At 40.9% G+C, this 17,214-nt stretch overlaps 1 protein-coding gene across 1 annotated transcript in view; it reads left to right on the top strand.

Annotated features, from left to right (window-relative positions):
• LAMA4 (laminin subunit alpha 4) overlaps positions 1 to 17,214 on the top strand; it is a 156,542-nt gene that overhangs the window by 123,632 nt on the left and 15,696 nt on the right. The window contains exons 22-28 of the mRNA XM_074990717.1: positions 1,236 to 1,369; positions 2,953 to 3,124; positions 5,520 to 5,651; positions 5,899 to 6,041; positions 9,464 to 9,602; positions 11,713 to 11,850; positions 14,140 to 14,273. Coding sequence (XP_074846818.1) covers positions 1,236 to 1,369; positions 2,953 to 3,124; positions 5,520 to 5,651; positions 5,899 to 6,041; positions 9,464 to 9,602; positions 11,713 to 11,850; positions 14,140 to 14,273 — 992 coding nt within the window. The remainder of the gene's footprint in view (positions 1 to 1,235; positions 1,370 to 2,952; positions 3,125 to 5,519; positions 5,652 to 5,898; positions 6,042 to 9,463; positions 9,603 to 11,712; positions 11,851 to 14,139; positions 14,274 to 17,214) is intronic.

The following is a 17,214-nucleotide window of genomic DNA, read 5'->3' on the forward strand; positions in this document are numbered from 1 at the left end:
TTACTCCTTTTCATAAGAAAAAGAACTAATAGGTCATGAAATGAAATTCACAGGCAGTAGGTTTTGAACAAATAAAAGGAATTATTTCTTCACACAATACACAGTCTACCGGGGGAACTTTTTGCCAGAGGATATTGTGAAGGCCAAGACAAAAGCAGCGTTCAAAAAAAGAGCTAGATAACTTCATGGGAGAGAGGTCAACAAATGACTACTAGCCAGGATGGGTAGGTATGGTGTCCCTAGCTTCTGTTTGCCAGAAGCTGGGAATGACCAACAGGGGATAGATTATTTGCCCCTGCCCCGCCTCTTCCTGCCCCTGCTTCATCCTTCCCCCTGCCATTGCACCACTTCCCTGTCTCCTCCCACAAGGGAAATATGTGTTAACTACTTATGCTAACTGATCTATTCTACCTTGTATTTATCTGTGGCATTCTGGATGTGTTTCCCAGACCCAAAGAAGAGAGCTGTTTAGCTCAAAAGCTTGTCCCTCTCATCAACAGAAGTTGGTCCAATAAACGATATTATCTCACCCATCTTCTCTCTAAAGCTTTGTCTACACTAGCACTTTTTTGGCAAAACTTTTGTGAGTCTGAGGTGTGAAAAAACACACACCAGCCAAAAGAAGTTCCACCTACAGAAACAGATGATGCGTGGGGGGAGGTACACAGGAGGTCACACGCACCCTCCAGCATCGCTCCCCTGCACTCACCATCGGTGCCACTTCAAATGAGTGGGGGGCAGTCCTGCCCCTCCCCCAGAGTGGCACAGAGGTGGGGGACTGCCCCGCACTCACCGGAAGCAGCACGGCACTTCTTCAGGAAGAGGTGGGTAGGGGGCAGAGCAGGGGCAGAAAGGTGGCAAGGTAGGGTCAGGTGGTCAGTGCCCTCAAACCCCGCCCCAGAATTCCCATACTGGTTGCTTCTGCCTACTGAAGCATCAGTATCAACTGTGCTATTTTAATGAGAGAGTGTCTCCCATTAACATGACTACCACCATGAGTTGAGGGAATTTAATTATGCTAGCAGGAGCACTCTCTCCCACCGGCATAGGGCAGCTGTACAGGAGACCTTACAGTAGTACAGCTGCAGTGGTACAACTATGCTACTGTAAGGTCTGTAGACACAACCTAACACCAACAGCTGTAAGACAAATTGATCTCAGGAACAAATGAGACATCCCTGAATAAAAATAAGTGCTGATTTTATCCTTTTGCCTTTGTCTCCTACTTCACACAGCTCCCTCCCAGTTTAAATTTGCCTGGCTTCATCGGCTGCTTGGAACTGGCCACCCTGAATGATGATATAATTAGTTTGTACAATTTCAAGCACATCTACAATATGAACACCACCGCATCACCACCATGTGCCAGGTACAAGAAAATTCAACTGTTACCATAAACTCTTCTAGCCTGCAGGGTTTGCAGAACCAAATGGCAGAAACCACATGCTTTTGGGTGACTCCTTTGGCTTCCCTTTAGAGAAGACTCAAAGAATAATATTAATTTGACTTTTCCTGAACAAACTTCGCCACTTTAAACTGGGGTTCAGACCAACTGGTTTGATCAATTCTGCAATTGTACATTTTCTTTGTTTTTCATCTCCACAAATTGTCCCAAGTGTCTTATTCACTCCTCTGAAACTGAAGCATTTGTGCCATATGCTACTGAATTGTTTGGTTAAAATTCTTGGGATGAAGAGTGATTTTTAAGCCCTTTGGAGAGAGAATGAGAAATGTTCCACTTAAAATGAAGGGAAACTGTAGAATTAATTTACCATGAATATTTATGTAAAGGTTCTTTATGTAATAGTCAAAAACTGTGGTTTTGTGTTGCAGTTTGATGTATATCTCCAAGATCAGAGAGAAAGACGTTCTGATATATTTTTGGAAATAAATGCAGGTGTTAATAAAACTGAAGAAAGCAACTAGAGTATATTTTTTAAAAAACAAGTTGGATCCTCATTGACTTCAGTGGAATCTGGATAACCATTCAAAAGAAAACTTCTGCCAATAATCAGGAAGGCTTTTCACCCCAATACCTATCCAAGAATGAGCCTCAACACTTTCCAGTTCCTGACATACAACTATAAGTAAACAGAGCACAATTCACCTTGAAAAAAGAAAACTGAGGGAAGACGTAAGAACACCCTTCAAATATGATAAGGTCTATCAAAACAAAAAAGCAGTCATGTAGCACTTTAAAGACTAACAGAATAACTAACTTCTTTGGAAGTAGGTCTGTCCCACGAAAGCCCATCACCTAATAAATTATTTTGTTAGTAATTAAATGCTACATGACTGCTTTTTTGTTTTGATAGAATACAGACTAACACGGCTATCTCTCTGTCATGATAAGGGCTGTTTTGCAGAGGACAGTGATCAATTGTTCTCCAGGTCCACTGAAGGCAAGACAAGTACCAATTGGCTTAATCTTCAGCAAGGGGGTTTTAGTCTAGATGTTAGAGAAAACTTCATAACTGAAGGGGTAGTTAAGCATTGGAATAGGCTTCCAAGTGAGGTTATAGAGTTTCTGTCACTGGACATTTTTAAGAGGTTACACGGACACATTACAGGGATAGTCAAGGTTTACTTGATCTTGCACCAGTGCAAAAGCCTGGATAAAATGACCTCTCAGTGTCCATTCAATGCCTACATATCTGTGACTCTATCACAAAATCAGCATGGGGCCTTATGATGAGGGACACTGATATGCTATCAAAGCCTTACATTATTTTGCAGGGAAAATTCTCAGCAACAAAAAAAAAGACAAAACAAATAAATGCAGCCAGAGGCCTAAAGGCTTTTTTCCTCCCAGGGATAAAAATTACAAGTGTTGTAAACTTTGACACCAAAATGTTAACAGCTCCCTACATCTTTATTGCAGGGTCATAATGCTAAGAATGCTCTGAGATGGTCACTGATTTTTGCATGCTTCTGTGTTCTTTTCCATGCTAGGAATAAGCTGGCCTTCACTCAGAGCAGAGCTATAAGTTATTTCTTTGATGGCTCTGGCTATGCTTTGGTGAGGAACATTGAGAGAAGGGGAAGGTTCAGCCAGGTGACTCGCTTTGACATAGAAGTTCGGACACCAACAGACAATGGGCTTATTCTCCTGATGGTTAATGGAGTGAGTATAAAATTCTGTTCTCACACTTTCCACTGTACTTGTATGTCAGTTGTGCACAGTAACAATGCAATTACTCCAGATACTGTTTATTTATATTTCATTTGGAAAGTGAAAGTTCCCACAAGAGACCTGAAGTACTGGATACAAAGCGCCTAGTGATTTACTCTACCTGGTTTGATTTACTCTACCTGGACCTAATTCTGTTCCCACAATGGCATAATCCTTCAGTGGAGTTAAAGTAATATGAAATCACTTAAAATGAGAAGACAGTGAGGCCCAGTATTTTTCCTTTTATTTAAATGTGAATGCTCTGTCCAGGCTATCAGGTGTTACGACATCGTAATTGACATGAAGTTCTATACATATGTCCCTTGGTAGATGTGGGGCTAGGGGCTTTGTATTAAACAGTACTACCTCCATTCAGATATTTACAATTTTTTATATTTAAATTCAGGCATGTGTCTTGATGTGTCTCCTCCTCAGACTTTCAAGGCCAGTCTGGGATTAGTAAAGAAAAAGGAAATAATTTGTTAATATAGTAAAAATGTCAAGAAAGTAGAACAGAACCACATTGGCTAACAGGGACCTCAAGAAAGAAACAATATCAAGGATAGACACACATCCACAGCGTTTAGTAAACTCAGCATTGTATGGAAATCAAAGAAACACAACATCAGAACAACACAGATGCATTTTAATTCAGACATTTCAATGCTAACACATGACTGTGAAAGCCAGGTATCTACCAAAATGCTATCTAGAAAAGCAGATGCTTTAGAAAATAAAGGCCTACAAAAGATTCTGGGCCTTGGTTGGAAAGATTTTGTCACCAACAAAGAGGCCTGAGAAATCAACAACCCACAGCTAAATCCATCTAGAATAAGAAGGAAGTGCTGGACATATTTGAGATGGGTAATCTGGAAGCTAACACACAGATACACACACAAAACTGTTAAGTGGAAGTCAGCCAGTGTGAGGAAACAAGACACCCTAGAGGAAACCTAAAAACAACCCATAGTCGGGAGGGCAGAACAAGCTCTCTCAACATCATAGAATGGTTGCAAGTAGCAGCAAATAACAGAGAGAAATGGATGTGTGCCAATATTGCCTTGGGAGGCTATAAGAATGTACATGGAGACCGTTTGCGCGCAGACTTCACTGCAGTGAATTAATTCCATGCTAATTAGAAGGATTCCTTGTCAGTGTTTGCTTTTGGGGGTACTTAGAGAAAAGACTTCTACAGTGCAGATTGCTTTATAACACCACCAGTGACTTCAACTTTGCTTTAAGCAGCAGTTGCTACACACAATGACTCTTAGTAGTGAATCAGTAATTGGTATCCTCTGAGCAGAAATTCCACTTGTGTTTGAATTACATACAATTTGTTATTTTGTATTCTTGTGATGGAAACTATCGTCATATAGGACATAGGCTGTTGAAGGCTGGTTATGTTGATGGAGATTTTTGTCTGGATGGTACAAAAACAACTATTACTTTTATGTTCTATGTGAACAACTCACAAATATTGCAAAAAGTCATTCTTTTTTACTTTATTTGTAAGTCTGGCATATATTTTTGTAGTGTTTTCTGAGGTTTAGTGTTCTCTTATTAATGTTAGAAAAATATAAAAATATACATCTTGACAGATCCCCAGCTGCTGTAAATTGGTCTGGCATATTTGCCTACATTTATATATATATTGCTTATCAAACTACTTCTATGCCACAGAACTTGAACTCAAGGATAACTTGATTTCCTAGTCCTTCTATTTCCTGATTATTCTTTCTGCCTTAAGTGAGCCCCATTTTTAATCCTGAAAAATGCGCTGCTTAATGATTTCCCTGAGTGCTGCTCTGCTTATAAAGTTTTGTAGCCATAGTTGGTGTCACTGTGTTGGTCCCAGAATATTGGAGAGACAATGTGGGCAAGGCAATATTTTTTACTGGATCAACTTCTGTTATTGATAAAAACAAGCTTACAGGTTTACTCCATGTAAGTTTGAAAGCTTCTCTCTTTTACCAACAGAAGCTGGTCTAGTAAAATACATTGCCTCATCCACCTTGCTGCTATGAAGTTTTAGTTATCCTGACGCAGAATAGAATCCATAGCATGTGGCGTTGGTGATCAATGACACAGCCTGAAAACCTAAATCAGAATACGGAATAAATATCTGTTTCAAACAGTATTTCACCAAAATATCAGACCAGTGCTATTTATCTGAATAAAAGTTAAACCCAGGAAAACTATGATAATTTTGCAAATAGGCAAAAGGCCATTTTCAATGAATAAATAAATGAATAGTTCAATAATATCTAATACAATATATCCATCTCTACATTGCTTGACTCAGAGTGATGTCTATTCACTTTCTTTGAATACTCTTTGTTTCATACAGAGTATGTTCTTCAGTCTGGTGATACAGAATGGATTCCTGTCACTGCGCTATGACTTTGGCTTCAGCAATGCCCCTATGCTTCTCGAAGATTCGATGAAGAAGGCTCAGATAAATGATGCAAAATTCCATGAGGTAAAACAGATGTGAAATATTTTTATTTAGCTAGCCACATGAAGAGTAATAAGGTAAATACTTGGCTGCTCTTATAACTAAAGAAACAAAAGATGATAGGTCAGATTTTATAGAACATCTAAAATACAATAGACAATAATTACAGACTCGCTTTTACTGAAAACGCCAGTTTGGCAAATCCATCATGATAATTTCTAAAGATTACATTTTTGGATATTTGAAGATGAATTTTCATTTCTCCTTTCAGATTTCTGTTATATATCACAATTCTAAGAAGATGATCTTGGTGGTAGACAGACGACATATAAAAAGTGTGGAAAATGAAAAGAAAGCAATGCCATTCACTGATGTCTACATAGGAGGAGCTCCTTCAGAGATCTTGAAGTCCAGGTTTGTTGATAGCTCAGGTTCCATCAATATTCATCTGATTGTTACTGAGTAGTTTGCAAGAAGCTGTGTTTTACCACCTTAGCATCTTCATGATTCACTGCTCCTGGGACTCCATTTTAATTTTTACTCAGAGTGCTAAAGTACTTGGTACCGTACATTGATCAAGGATGTCTATAGCTCTGCTGCTGATTAAAATAAGTCATGTGACCCAGCAGAGCCTCAGCAGAGGATAACAGAAAGTACAGTACAGTTGGAACTAAAAGAAATATTAAAAGAGTATATGAAAACTAATATACATGCACAGGAAAAGCTAATCCCCCTTCCTTTCAACAAATGTTCTTCACTGAGCAAAATGTCTTTAGCTTACGAACACAGACATCATATCTCACTATCAATCACATTTTCATATAAAGGGGTTTTTTTCCCACTATAAACCTTAGTTGACATTGGTCTCTGTTTATCAGTAGGCTCAAATATAGCTGTTAGTTGTGCAAAACTGTGAGGAAAGAGCCCCAGGAGCCTTTTCTTTTCCCTCAAGCCACTGGATAAAAGCTGAACATAGTCCCATTAGGAGTACAGGTCCTATTTCCTAAGCCTATGTATATACTGCCTTGGAAGATCGACCTGCTCAGGGTCAATCTTCTGGGATTTTGTTTCACACATGCGTGAAACAGCACTTTCCAGTGTAAATATCGACCCTGGAAATCCTCATGAGCAGTGAACATTAAGGAAGGCCGACAGGAGAAACCTCTCCTTCTGTGTAGACAGCCATAGTAGTCAAATGCTGATACGTCAATTTTAGCTACGCAATTGGCATAGCTAAAATTGCATATCAGTGGTCAACTTCTATGTCTACGGTAGACATAGCCTAAAGGAAGAGTGGGACCAGAACACTCTATGCTCATATTTTAGCATCAGTCGGAAGTTCGGGTTCCAAGAATAAAGTAGGACACAGCATACTGATATGGTGACAGAGCTACTATGGCATTGTAAGATAGGTTTTCAGTTGCTTATAACTTTTCCAGACTTTAACCGTGTGGGGTGAAACTTTTCCATGATGGGTGTCCACCTCATACTGAATTCTTTTTTGAAAAATTTAAGCCAAAATTGTTCAGTCATTTCTGTGAGGACAGGACCCCTGCCTCATTCAGTGAATAGGATGGGCCTACTCTGAGGATTAATCAAGGCTGTCTTATAAAGGAGACTGTTGTCTGTAGGAGCTCTGCCTCATTTGTTGCAGAAATTACGTGTGCAGTGAATGAGGCAGGAGACTGAAGGAAAAGAAAGGATGGTCTCATGGCTAAGGTAGCTGAATACTGCCTTCGACATTTGGATTCTATACCTGCCTCTGCCACAAAATTGTTATGTGAAGCTGGCGAGCTGTTTAAACCAAACTTACCACCATGGGTCATTAATGTTGTGTTCCTCATTTTCTGCTTTAAGACCTTGATCTGAGACCCTGATTTTTTGCCTTGCAGAAGTGTAGAGCTCTCGCAGTGATAACTGAGATCGGTGGGAGCTGTACGTTGAATAAATGAAGTTGCTACACAGGACTAAATACTTTGAGAAAGCTGGTGCTACATGTCTCACATTGGGTGCCCAAAATCAGCAGATATTTTCATCCTCATTCTCTCTATGCTTATTCTTTCTGTGCTTCAGTTCTGCATCTATAAAATAGGGATAATGCCATCCATCACCTCACAGTGGTGTTGTAAAATTAATTAATATATATGGAACTAGAGTGATGATCACCACAGAACAGTCCATAAGAAAAATAATTCTATCTTCAAAGCAGGGTGTAATATAAGAGTGAAGCCATGCACTGAACAATGAGGAAACAACAAAAATGTTGATAGCTCTCACAGCCCATTCTGTGCACTGAATGAGGGAGAATCCTGTGGAAAAATAGTAATTAACGATATTCTCATAATGCATATACACAAGGGGACTGAACTATAGTTACACATTAACTCTGGCATATCCTGCATTTTAAGTGCTTGACTTTCCAAATTAAATAATATTCTTTTAATGTAGGCATTGGGTGTGTAATATAAAATAATGATTCGTATGGGGAAGGTGTGTTGTAACATTGGTATTCTATTTGCCTTTTCTCATAATATAAAGACAAAAAGACATCAAACAAAACTGAAAAATAATAAAATCAAAAATGATGAAATACAGATGTACAAAATGAATAATTAACTGGTGGAATTCATAGCTAAATGATATTCCTGAAGCCAAGAACGTAGCAGTCCAAAAGGAAAAACTTAGTAGGGCTGTCAAAAGGTTAATCACATTTTTAAAAAGTCACAATTAATTGCAGTTTTAAGTGCACCATTAAAAAGAGAATGCCAATTTAAATTTATTATGAATATTTTGGATATTTATGTGCATTTTCAAATATATTGATTTCAATTACAGTACAGAATACAGTATATACAGTGTTCACTTAAAATTATTATTTTTACTATAAATATTTACACTGGAAAAAGACAAAGAAAAGACTTTGCAATCTCGAAGTTGAAGTATGAATGAGCAAGCAAACATTTAGCAAATCTATCATTTAAATACCTTGCAACTACCACCTGCAACAGAGGCACCTGAATAGCTGTTCTCACCTTCAGGTGACGTAAAAAAGAAGCAGGCAGCATCTTTTCCCATAAATGTGTACTAACCTGTTTGTCTTGGTGATTGGCTGAACAAGAGGTAGGACTGAGTGGATTTGTAGGCTCTAAAGTTTTACATTCATTGATGTTAAGTGTTCAAATACTGTTATGGTCAGCACAACCGCAAAACATAAGTCCAAGAAAGAATAGTTTATACAGATTACTGTGTCAACTATTATAAGCCTGACTTCAAAAGTATCACTTGAAGGCCATATTTTGCTCTCCTTTAGCATCCTGAAACTATTTAATCAGAGACTCCTGGGTGTAAGTGTGATCAAAACTTGGCCCCAAATATATTACCCCAGGTATATTTGTTTTGCAGTCAAGTCCTGTCTGCTGCCTGACAGGAGAATGGAATTGCCTATAGAGGCAATTCACAGAGGAAAAATTGAAACATGGGTGTGTTCAAAAGGTAAAAAATCAAACCCACTATTTTTTCTTTCTTAAAAACAGAAATCATACCATATCCTTTCAGTTGTAAGAGAACTAATTTAATCTTAGCATTTCTACACACGATTTCTTCAGCATACTCATTGATTTCCATCCTTCTTATTTATAAGACAATGTATTTCAACCTTTTCAGGATAAAAAATGTGAGGAAATATTTGCTTTACATAAAGAGCTGGGATTGCTATATAGTGGGGCAAGAGGTATGTGGGGTTTTTTAAGTTTTCTAAATATCTTTTACTAAAGGGGTAAGTACATTTGTGAGGTATGAGGTTAGCTAACTGCAGTCTGTTTGACATTGTTTTCCAGCAATGTTAACTCACACCTCACAGTAAATACTGGCTTTAAGGGCTGCATGAAGGGTTTCCAATTCCAAAAGAAGGACTTCAACTTGTTAGAGGAGCCAGGAACCCTAGGAATCAGTTATGGGTGCCCAGAAGAGTCACTTGTAAGTATAGCACCTTTCAAGGGGCCATGGCTATCTCTTAGCTTTAGATATGACCATCAATGATATTAATTCCAAATAGTGGTAAGGAGAACACTTCAACCCAGGGACTGTGATTAACTGATTGGTTTTGATTTTTTTTTAAATAGCATACTGAAGTGATTCGCAACTTTTATGCAAAATTGCAGTTCAAAATAGTCATGTTTTCTCTATTTCAAAGGTTGTGATGTCAGGAGTCAGTCTGCAATATGGAATGTACTGTGTTCTGGGGGCAGACAATCCTTCTTTACTCCATTTTGTTTCCTGAAGTACAGAGAATATTCCTAAAAAGGGAGAACTTAATTGCAGAGGAGTACAGAAAGAAAATGTGAAAAGCAGCAACAGAATGCTAACCCCTTTGCCCTGAGAACTGACAGATGGGCAAATATGTCTAGGCTGATCCTGTTCAGGGAGAAAAATCAAAAGGCATTCTCCAACCCATTGGGCACAGAGAGGCTTTACCTCTCTGTGGCTTTTCTTCTTATTGTTAGATTGTTTTGGGAAGGAGAGAGACAAATGCGGTGGGGGGGTGTTTGATGCCAAATGGCAGCCATTTCAACTTGTGCATTCAAACCAATCACAACACTCAAAAATGTCAAAGCATTTTCTGGCCAGAAGGTCACTCAGGGTCCACAAGAAAAGGAGAAAGAATTGTCCTTAGAACCTCTGGGTCAGTTCTCCCCTTGCTTTCACCAATACGGCTACCACCATATTAAATTTAATGGGATGGCATTGGTACAAATGACTCTCCATCCTCTATCAATATAATAAAACCCTGACAATTTAGATAATTTACCTGGACTTGATCCTGCAAGTGGTCCTCCGCACCCATCCAGAACCCCATTGAAATCAGTGGGACTTCATGCAGGTGCAGAAATCTGTGTGTATAGAACTCATTACAGATATTACCCTATGCGGGGGGAACCTAGAGTTTTGTTACATACTCTTGAAGGTATTTATTTTCATATCTTCACTGTGAAACATTAATTCAGAGTCCTTCTGGAGCCCGAAATGTATTCACAGGGGACAATACCTGAGTTTATTCAGGGATACATACTATTTGGGAACTTCACTCCCCTGAGTTCAGCTGGCTTTGAATGAGTGAGTCCCTTAGTCTCTGAAGAAACAGAGAACAGCTTGAGTTACACAGTTTTTAAAAAAGCTAAGAGTATGTCAGAAACCATTAGGAAAGGGATAGATAATAAAAGAAAATAGCAGAATGTCAGTGTATAAATCCATGGTACTCCCAAAGCAGGAATACTTCATGTAGTTCTCGATGCCCCATCTCAAAAAGATACATTAGAATTGGGAAAGTTACAGATGAGGTCAACAAAAAAAACAGCTTCTGTAGTAACAGAAATTAAAAAGACTGGGGCTTTTAAACTTGAAAAAGAGATGAATAAGGGGCAATGTCTTAGAGATCTATAGAATAATGAATGGCATAGAAAAAGCAAATCAGGAAGTGATATTTACTTTTCAAACAATAGACAAACTACGGGTCAACAAAAAAATTAACAGGCAGCAGGATTAAAAAAAAAGGTAGGGGACATACTTCTTCAAATAACACACAGTCCTCCTGTGGAATTTGTGCCAGGGGATGTTATGAGGGCCAAACTTTAATGGGTTTCAGAAAAATTACATAAGTTCATGGAAAATAAGTCCTCTAAATGGCAATTAGTCAAGATGATTATGAATGCAACCCCAAGCTCTGAGTGTCCCTAGCCTCTGATTGCCAGAAGCGGGAGATGGACAACGGAGACTGGATCACTCAATGCTTGTCTGCTCTGTTCATTCCCTCTGAATCACCTGGCTACCACTGGAAGACAGGATACTAGGCTAGACTGACCATTTGTCTGACCCAAAATGGCTGCTGTTATGATTCTAGTTTCTTAATGTTTGCATAACATACCACTCCATTTAGATCACTATAAATCTAGCAGACAAGTTTGACATTTTCCTATGAAAATTGGCCCAGCTGAATCTGCAAAAAAATGGAGATATCTATTATTATGTTTTATTATTGTTAAAAATACGTCCTATGGCACATGTGTGACTTTATTGACTTGGCGTGCAGATATCCCGTAAAGCGTATTTCAATGGAGAGAGCTATATTTCATCCAGCCAAAAAATGTCGCTCTTTGCTGAATTTGAAGGTGGTTTCAGCTTCCGGACTTTGCAGCCCAACGGGCTGCTATTCTATCATGCTGAAGGAGTGAGTATGCTTTTGTATGCTTGTTTCTGTACTAACGCTATAGAGCTACGTCTACACGTGAATGCTACATCGAAATAGCTTATTTCGATGTAGCGACATTGAAATAAGCTATTTCGATGAATAACATCCACAAGTCCTCCAGGGCTGCTGCCGTCGACGTTCAACGTCGACGTTGAGCAGTACTACATCGAAGTAGGTGCTGCAGGGGAGAATCTACACACCAAAGCAGCCCACATCGAAATAAGGGTGCCAGGAACAGCTGCAGACAGGGTCACAGGGCAGACTCAACAGCAAGCTGCTCCCTTAAAGGGCCCCTCCCAGACACAATTGCACTAAACAGCACAAGAGCCACAGAGCCGACAACTCGTTGCAGACCCTGTGCATGCAGCATGGATCCCCAGCTGCAGCAGCAGCAGCAGCAGCCAGAAGCCCTGAGCTAAGGGCTGCTGCACACGGTGACCATAGAACCTCGCAGGGGCTGGAGAGAGCGTTTCTCAACCCCTCAGCTGATGGCCGCCATGGTGGACCCCGCTATTTTGATGTTGCGGGACGCGGATCGGCTACACATGCCCTACTTCGATGTTCAACGTCGAAGTAGGGTGCTATTCCCATCTCCTCATGAGGATAGCAACTTCGATGTCTCACCACCTTATGTCGATTTCAACTTCAAAATAGCGCTCGCCACATGTAGACAAGGCGGGCACTATTTCGAAGTTGGCACGGCTACTTCGAAGTAGCAGGCACGTGTAGACGCGGCTTAGCAGACTCTCATGATTATACCCTGATTCGTTTCTTAAAAACAAAAAATTAATCCAATCCACAGTTTAGAAATATCTATTTACAGGCTAATTTTCATATTCTACAGCCTATGGCCCAAATCCAGCAATGCTCAGTCTTTATTTGGGCAATAACCCATTGTCATCAATGAGATTTTTGCCTAACTAAAGACTACAGGGTTTGACCTTATGCATATAACTGAAGTACATATATTTATACTCCACATAGTGTGTACAGTACAAATGAAGGCTGTGTCTCAGTGTGTGTTTGGGCTGCATCCTCCACAGTGGGGCTGCAATCCTGATTTAAGCCTCAAGGTCCTACTGCAATATGAATTATCATGATGGCACTATTACCTTCCCAGGGAAAAACACTAGGAAGCAGAGAACTCCTTGAATCTAAACCGGTGCAGCTCCAGTCTGATCCTGCCCCTACTGATACAAATTGACCAAAATGCTGGCTTTGTCCCCATCTGATGTAGATTTCCCTATCCCTGCCCCACCATAGGGTACCTGTGTAGTGAGAAGCAGGGTTGCAATGGCTCCTTACAGCCATGAGCAGCCAGCTTGCTCTAACTGCTCCCCATGCAGTGTGCAATGGAAGGAGTATAGGTCTTAAATTTACTTACAGGTTGGTAAGTGAGTGTAAGTTGATCTAAGACTCCCTTACATTCAACCAAGCTAACACCTTCTTACCCATCACCTATTTCTCCCAGAGGATTAAAGTCAGTGTTCCCTCTAATTTAGTCCATCTGTGGGCAAAATAAATTTTGGTATTTGCACTGAGGCATGTGTGGATGTGCGCCACCAAGAGAAACACATGCTATGGGTGGCTGTGGGAGCTCTGCAAATCAGCTGGGTGGCACCTGAATCAGCCTACAGAGAACACTGAATAAGATACTAATTCTGAGAGATCCCTTGGCAAGTGCCCTCTTTTCCAGCAGGAATTCAGATACTTAGCTTCTCCCAAGATCAGACTTAATGCCACATAGGTGGATGCCTGTTTCAATGGAATAGACACATTATTCCTAAAGTTTGAGGCTGTGGTCCCAAATGCCTAATGCCCATAGTAACTTATATCTCCAGACAATTATGAATTAAGAAACAGGTTTAAGCAGAGTTCATATTTGCAGGCTGATTAGCGGAAAAGGACCATAAATATGCTGCTGATTATCAGATATTTTCTATACTATGGTAAAGAGAAACCCAGAATCACAAATTGAATGTAAATACCATAAGTTGCTGAATTGATAGAGCCTGTGCTGCAGATAAGAGAGAAATAATCAGGTGCCAGGCCACAGAGCATTGTGGTTCAAATGGGGACATTAACATAAAAAGAAATCTCACTTCTCACCTGTCCTGCTCTGTACATACTTAAAACCCAAAGAAAATGGCAATAATACACACATCTGACAAGCAACAAGGAAAATATATGTTACAGGAAAGTGCATATGACCTTTAAAGGTTACTATATTATGCCTGTTTCTGAAACAAGCTTTTCTTTGTGTTTCAGCCAGATACATTCTCCATCTCTATAAATGATGGTGCTGTGGTTTTAAATGCTAAAGGAACAGAAGTTCAGACAAAAGAAAAACGCTACAGTGATGGCAAAACCCATTTTATCATTACATCTGTCTCTCCAGAAAGGTAAGGCTGCTCAACATCTTTAAGTCAACCTCATACAACATATATGTAGCTTCTTTATGTGCATATGCCCTCACTTGCACAGCTTTTGTGCAGAAATGGAGGCTTGCATGTATGAGCTCTGTAATTTATTGTGGCATTTAAGAAAAATTGTTCTCAAAATTGCAATGAATTTATTGACCTTCTTCGTCGCACCAGATTAGAACCTAGCTCTGTCTGATCCAGTATTCATCTTTTGATATTGACCAATATCTAGGAGTGACAGAATTTGATTTTTTAAATATTTTTATAATGTTGACATATCAATGTTTATTTTAAGCACGTTTTATTTTTATCAATCTAAATGTTCACAGCTGTGGAAGATTAAGGAGGATCAGACTATAGCAGTCTCAGAGAACAATTATTTAAGGATAGACAAAACTGAGATTCAAAAAAATTGAAGTTTTATTATTGCTGAAACACAAATTGTCAACATTGCATGCCAAAATATACAAAGTAAAAAGCCTAAAACTAAATGCTAAGTTCTAAAGCAGAACTCTTCTTACTTTGCTTATCTGTAAATTTCAATTATATAGATAGAAACATTTTTATCAGTTTATCTGTAAATGATTTACCAATACATATCTAATCCTTTCAAGCCTGAATCTGATGTTTCAAATGTAGACAGTCTGCTTTAAAAAGGTGAAGTCTTCCCTGACTTCTTCTGCAATTAGTTTCCATACTGCTGAGTAAAATTTGATTACTCGGCTGTGTCTGCACAGCAAAATCATTTCAAAATAAGGGCTGCTATTTTGCAATAACTGTGCTAGTGTCTACACAATGTAACAGCTATTTTGAAATAATTTCAAAATAGTGGTTGGCTTATTTTGTAATTGATAAACTATATTCCATGAGGAATAGCCCCGATTTCGACTTATTCAAAATAGATATTTCAAAATAGGGACTTTGTAGACAGGGAATAGAGCCCACTTCAAAATAAGCCACAGTGCGTCCGATGGCTCTATTTCGAAATAGGCTCTGTTGTGTGAAATAGCTCAGGGCTATTTCAAAATGCATTTTGGCTGTGTCTACATTACACACATATCTCAAAAGGGGGAACATCCAAAATCTAAATTGAAACAAGGGATTTCAAAATAACACAGCCAGACACACAAAGTGGATCACTGTACCTGTCCACTATTTTGAAAGAGGTTCCCTGGTCTTTCGAAAGGGAGCATCCACACAGCAACATGAGCCCTTTCAAAAGAGCAAGCCAGGAAACCCCACGCATGGGGTCACATGGCCAACAAGCTCTTCTGGGTCCACAGCCAACGCCTCCCTTAAAGGGGCCCTCCCAAACACACCCCCTCTGGACACACAGAGCACTGCAGAGCAGCAGACAGCACTGCGGGGACTGTGCTCTGAGAATGTTACCTGCCTGGGGCTCTGGAGAACAGATCCGGGGACACCTGTCTCGAGGGGGCCTGGCTAGAGGTGCTGGAGTGACAGCTATGATGAGGGGGCCTTCATCCTCTGAGCCACTCACTGTCTCCACTGCCCCGATCCAGCCTGATGGTCCTGGCCAGTCAGGCACCTCTGCCTTGGGATCCGAGTCGGGGTTGGCCATGTCAACCACGGCTACTGGCTCAGGGGTGTCCTTCGGGCTGAGGAACCGGTCCAGCTCACAGTAGTGCAGGCACCTCAGGGCCGGCCCTGCCCCCGACCACCTGCAGGCAACCCTGCCTCATCACTTCAGCCTTCGAGCACACTTGGTCAGCTGTGCACTGGGGGTGACCCCACTTCCACAACCCCAGCTACAGCCGCTCAAAGACTGCAGTGTTTTGGGGCTGGACAGTGCTGTGCAATAGCACCTATTCATCTGCCCAGAGGCTGAGAAGATCTTTAATCTCGGCCTCTGTCCAGAAGGGGCCCCTTCTGTTCTGGCCCTGGCTTGCCTCTGGTGACCTCTCAGACTAGGAAGAAGGAGCCTCATGGGGGTCCCTGGAGTGTGGGGGGCTTGCCATCCTGTCATTGGGCTGTGTGGCTGCAGTGTCTGTGCTGCTGGAGCATGTACCAGGCAGAGCTCACGCTCCTGAGGCTGTGGGCACGCTCTCAGTTTCCTGCACAGAGTTTCCAGGGCCATGCAGCTTTAAGAGGCTGGCCCCGGAAACCATAGAGCCCCACTGGGGCTTGGCAGAGTGTCTCTGTGCTCCCTGCAGCCGCCACCATGGAGGATCTGCTATTTCAAAATAGCAGCCCAAGAGCATCTACACATGCCCTAATTCGAACTTCAATTTTGAAAGGGGCTGCTCTTCCTGGTTTTGGATGGGAAGAGCAATTTCGAAATGCACATCCTTTTTTGCTAAAAACAATTTTGAAAGAGGCCATTATACATGTGGACGCCCCATGGCCTCTTTCGACACTGGGCCCACTTTCGCAATTGATTTCAAAACACGGGTCTAGCGTAGAGGCACCCTTTGGCCGTTTCTACACAGGCCACTTCCTTCGGAAGTGGCATGCTAATACAGGGAGCGAAAGATGCTAATGAGGTGTGGATGCAAATTCCCTGTGCCTCATTAGCATAACGTCACGTTATTTGGAGTCCGGAAGACCATTCTTCCGGACTCCAAAATACTGTGTAGAAGCACGGCCGCCGGGGGGGGCGGGGTGCTTCTAGAGGCCCCTTCTTCCCAAAAATTTTCAGGAAGAAGGGTCCTCCGGAAGAAGGACTTCATTCTGGAAGCCCCCCCAGCAACCACACTTCAACACGGCATTTTGGAGTCCAGAAGAACGGTCTTCCGGACTCCAAATCATGTGACGTTATGCTAATGAGGTGCGGGAATTTGCATCCACACTTCATTAGCATCTTTCGTTCCCTGTATTAGCATGCCACTTCCAAAGGAAGTGGCCTGTGTAGAAACGGCCTTTGTGTGTAGCAGCATTATTTCAAAGTAAGCTATTCCAG

Source organism: Carettochelys insculpta, chromosome 3, assembly GCF_033958435.1.
Source record: "Carettochelys insculpta isolate YL-2023 chromosome 3, ASM3395843v1, whole genome shotgun sequence".
NCBI classification, from domain to species: Eukaryota; Metazoa; Chordata; order Testudines; family Carettochelyidae; genus Carettochelys; species Carettochelys insculpta.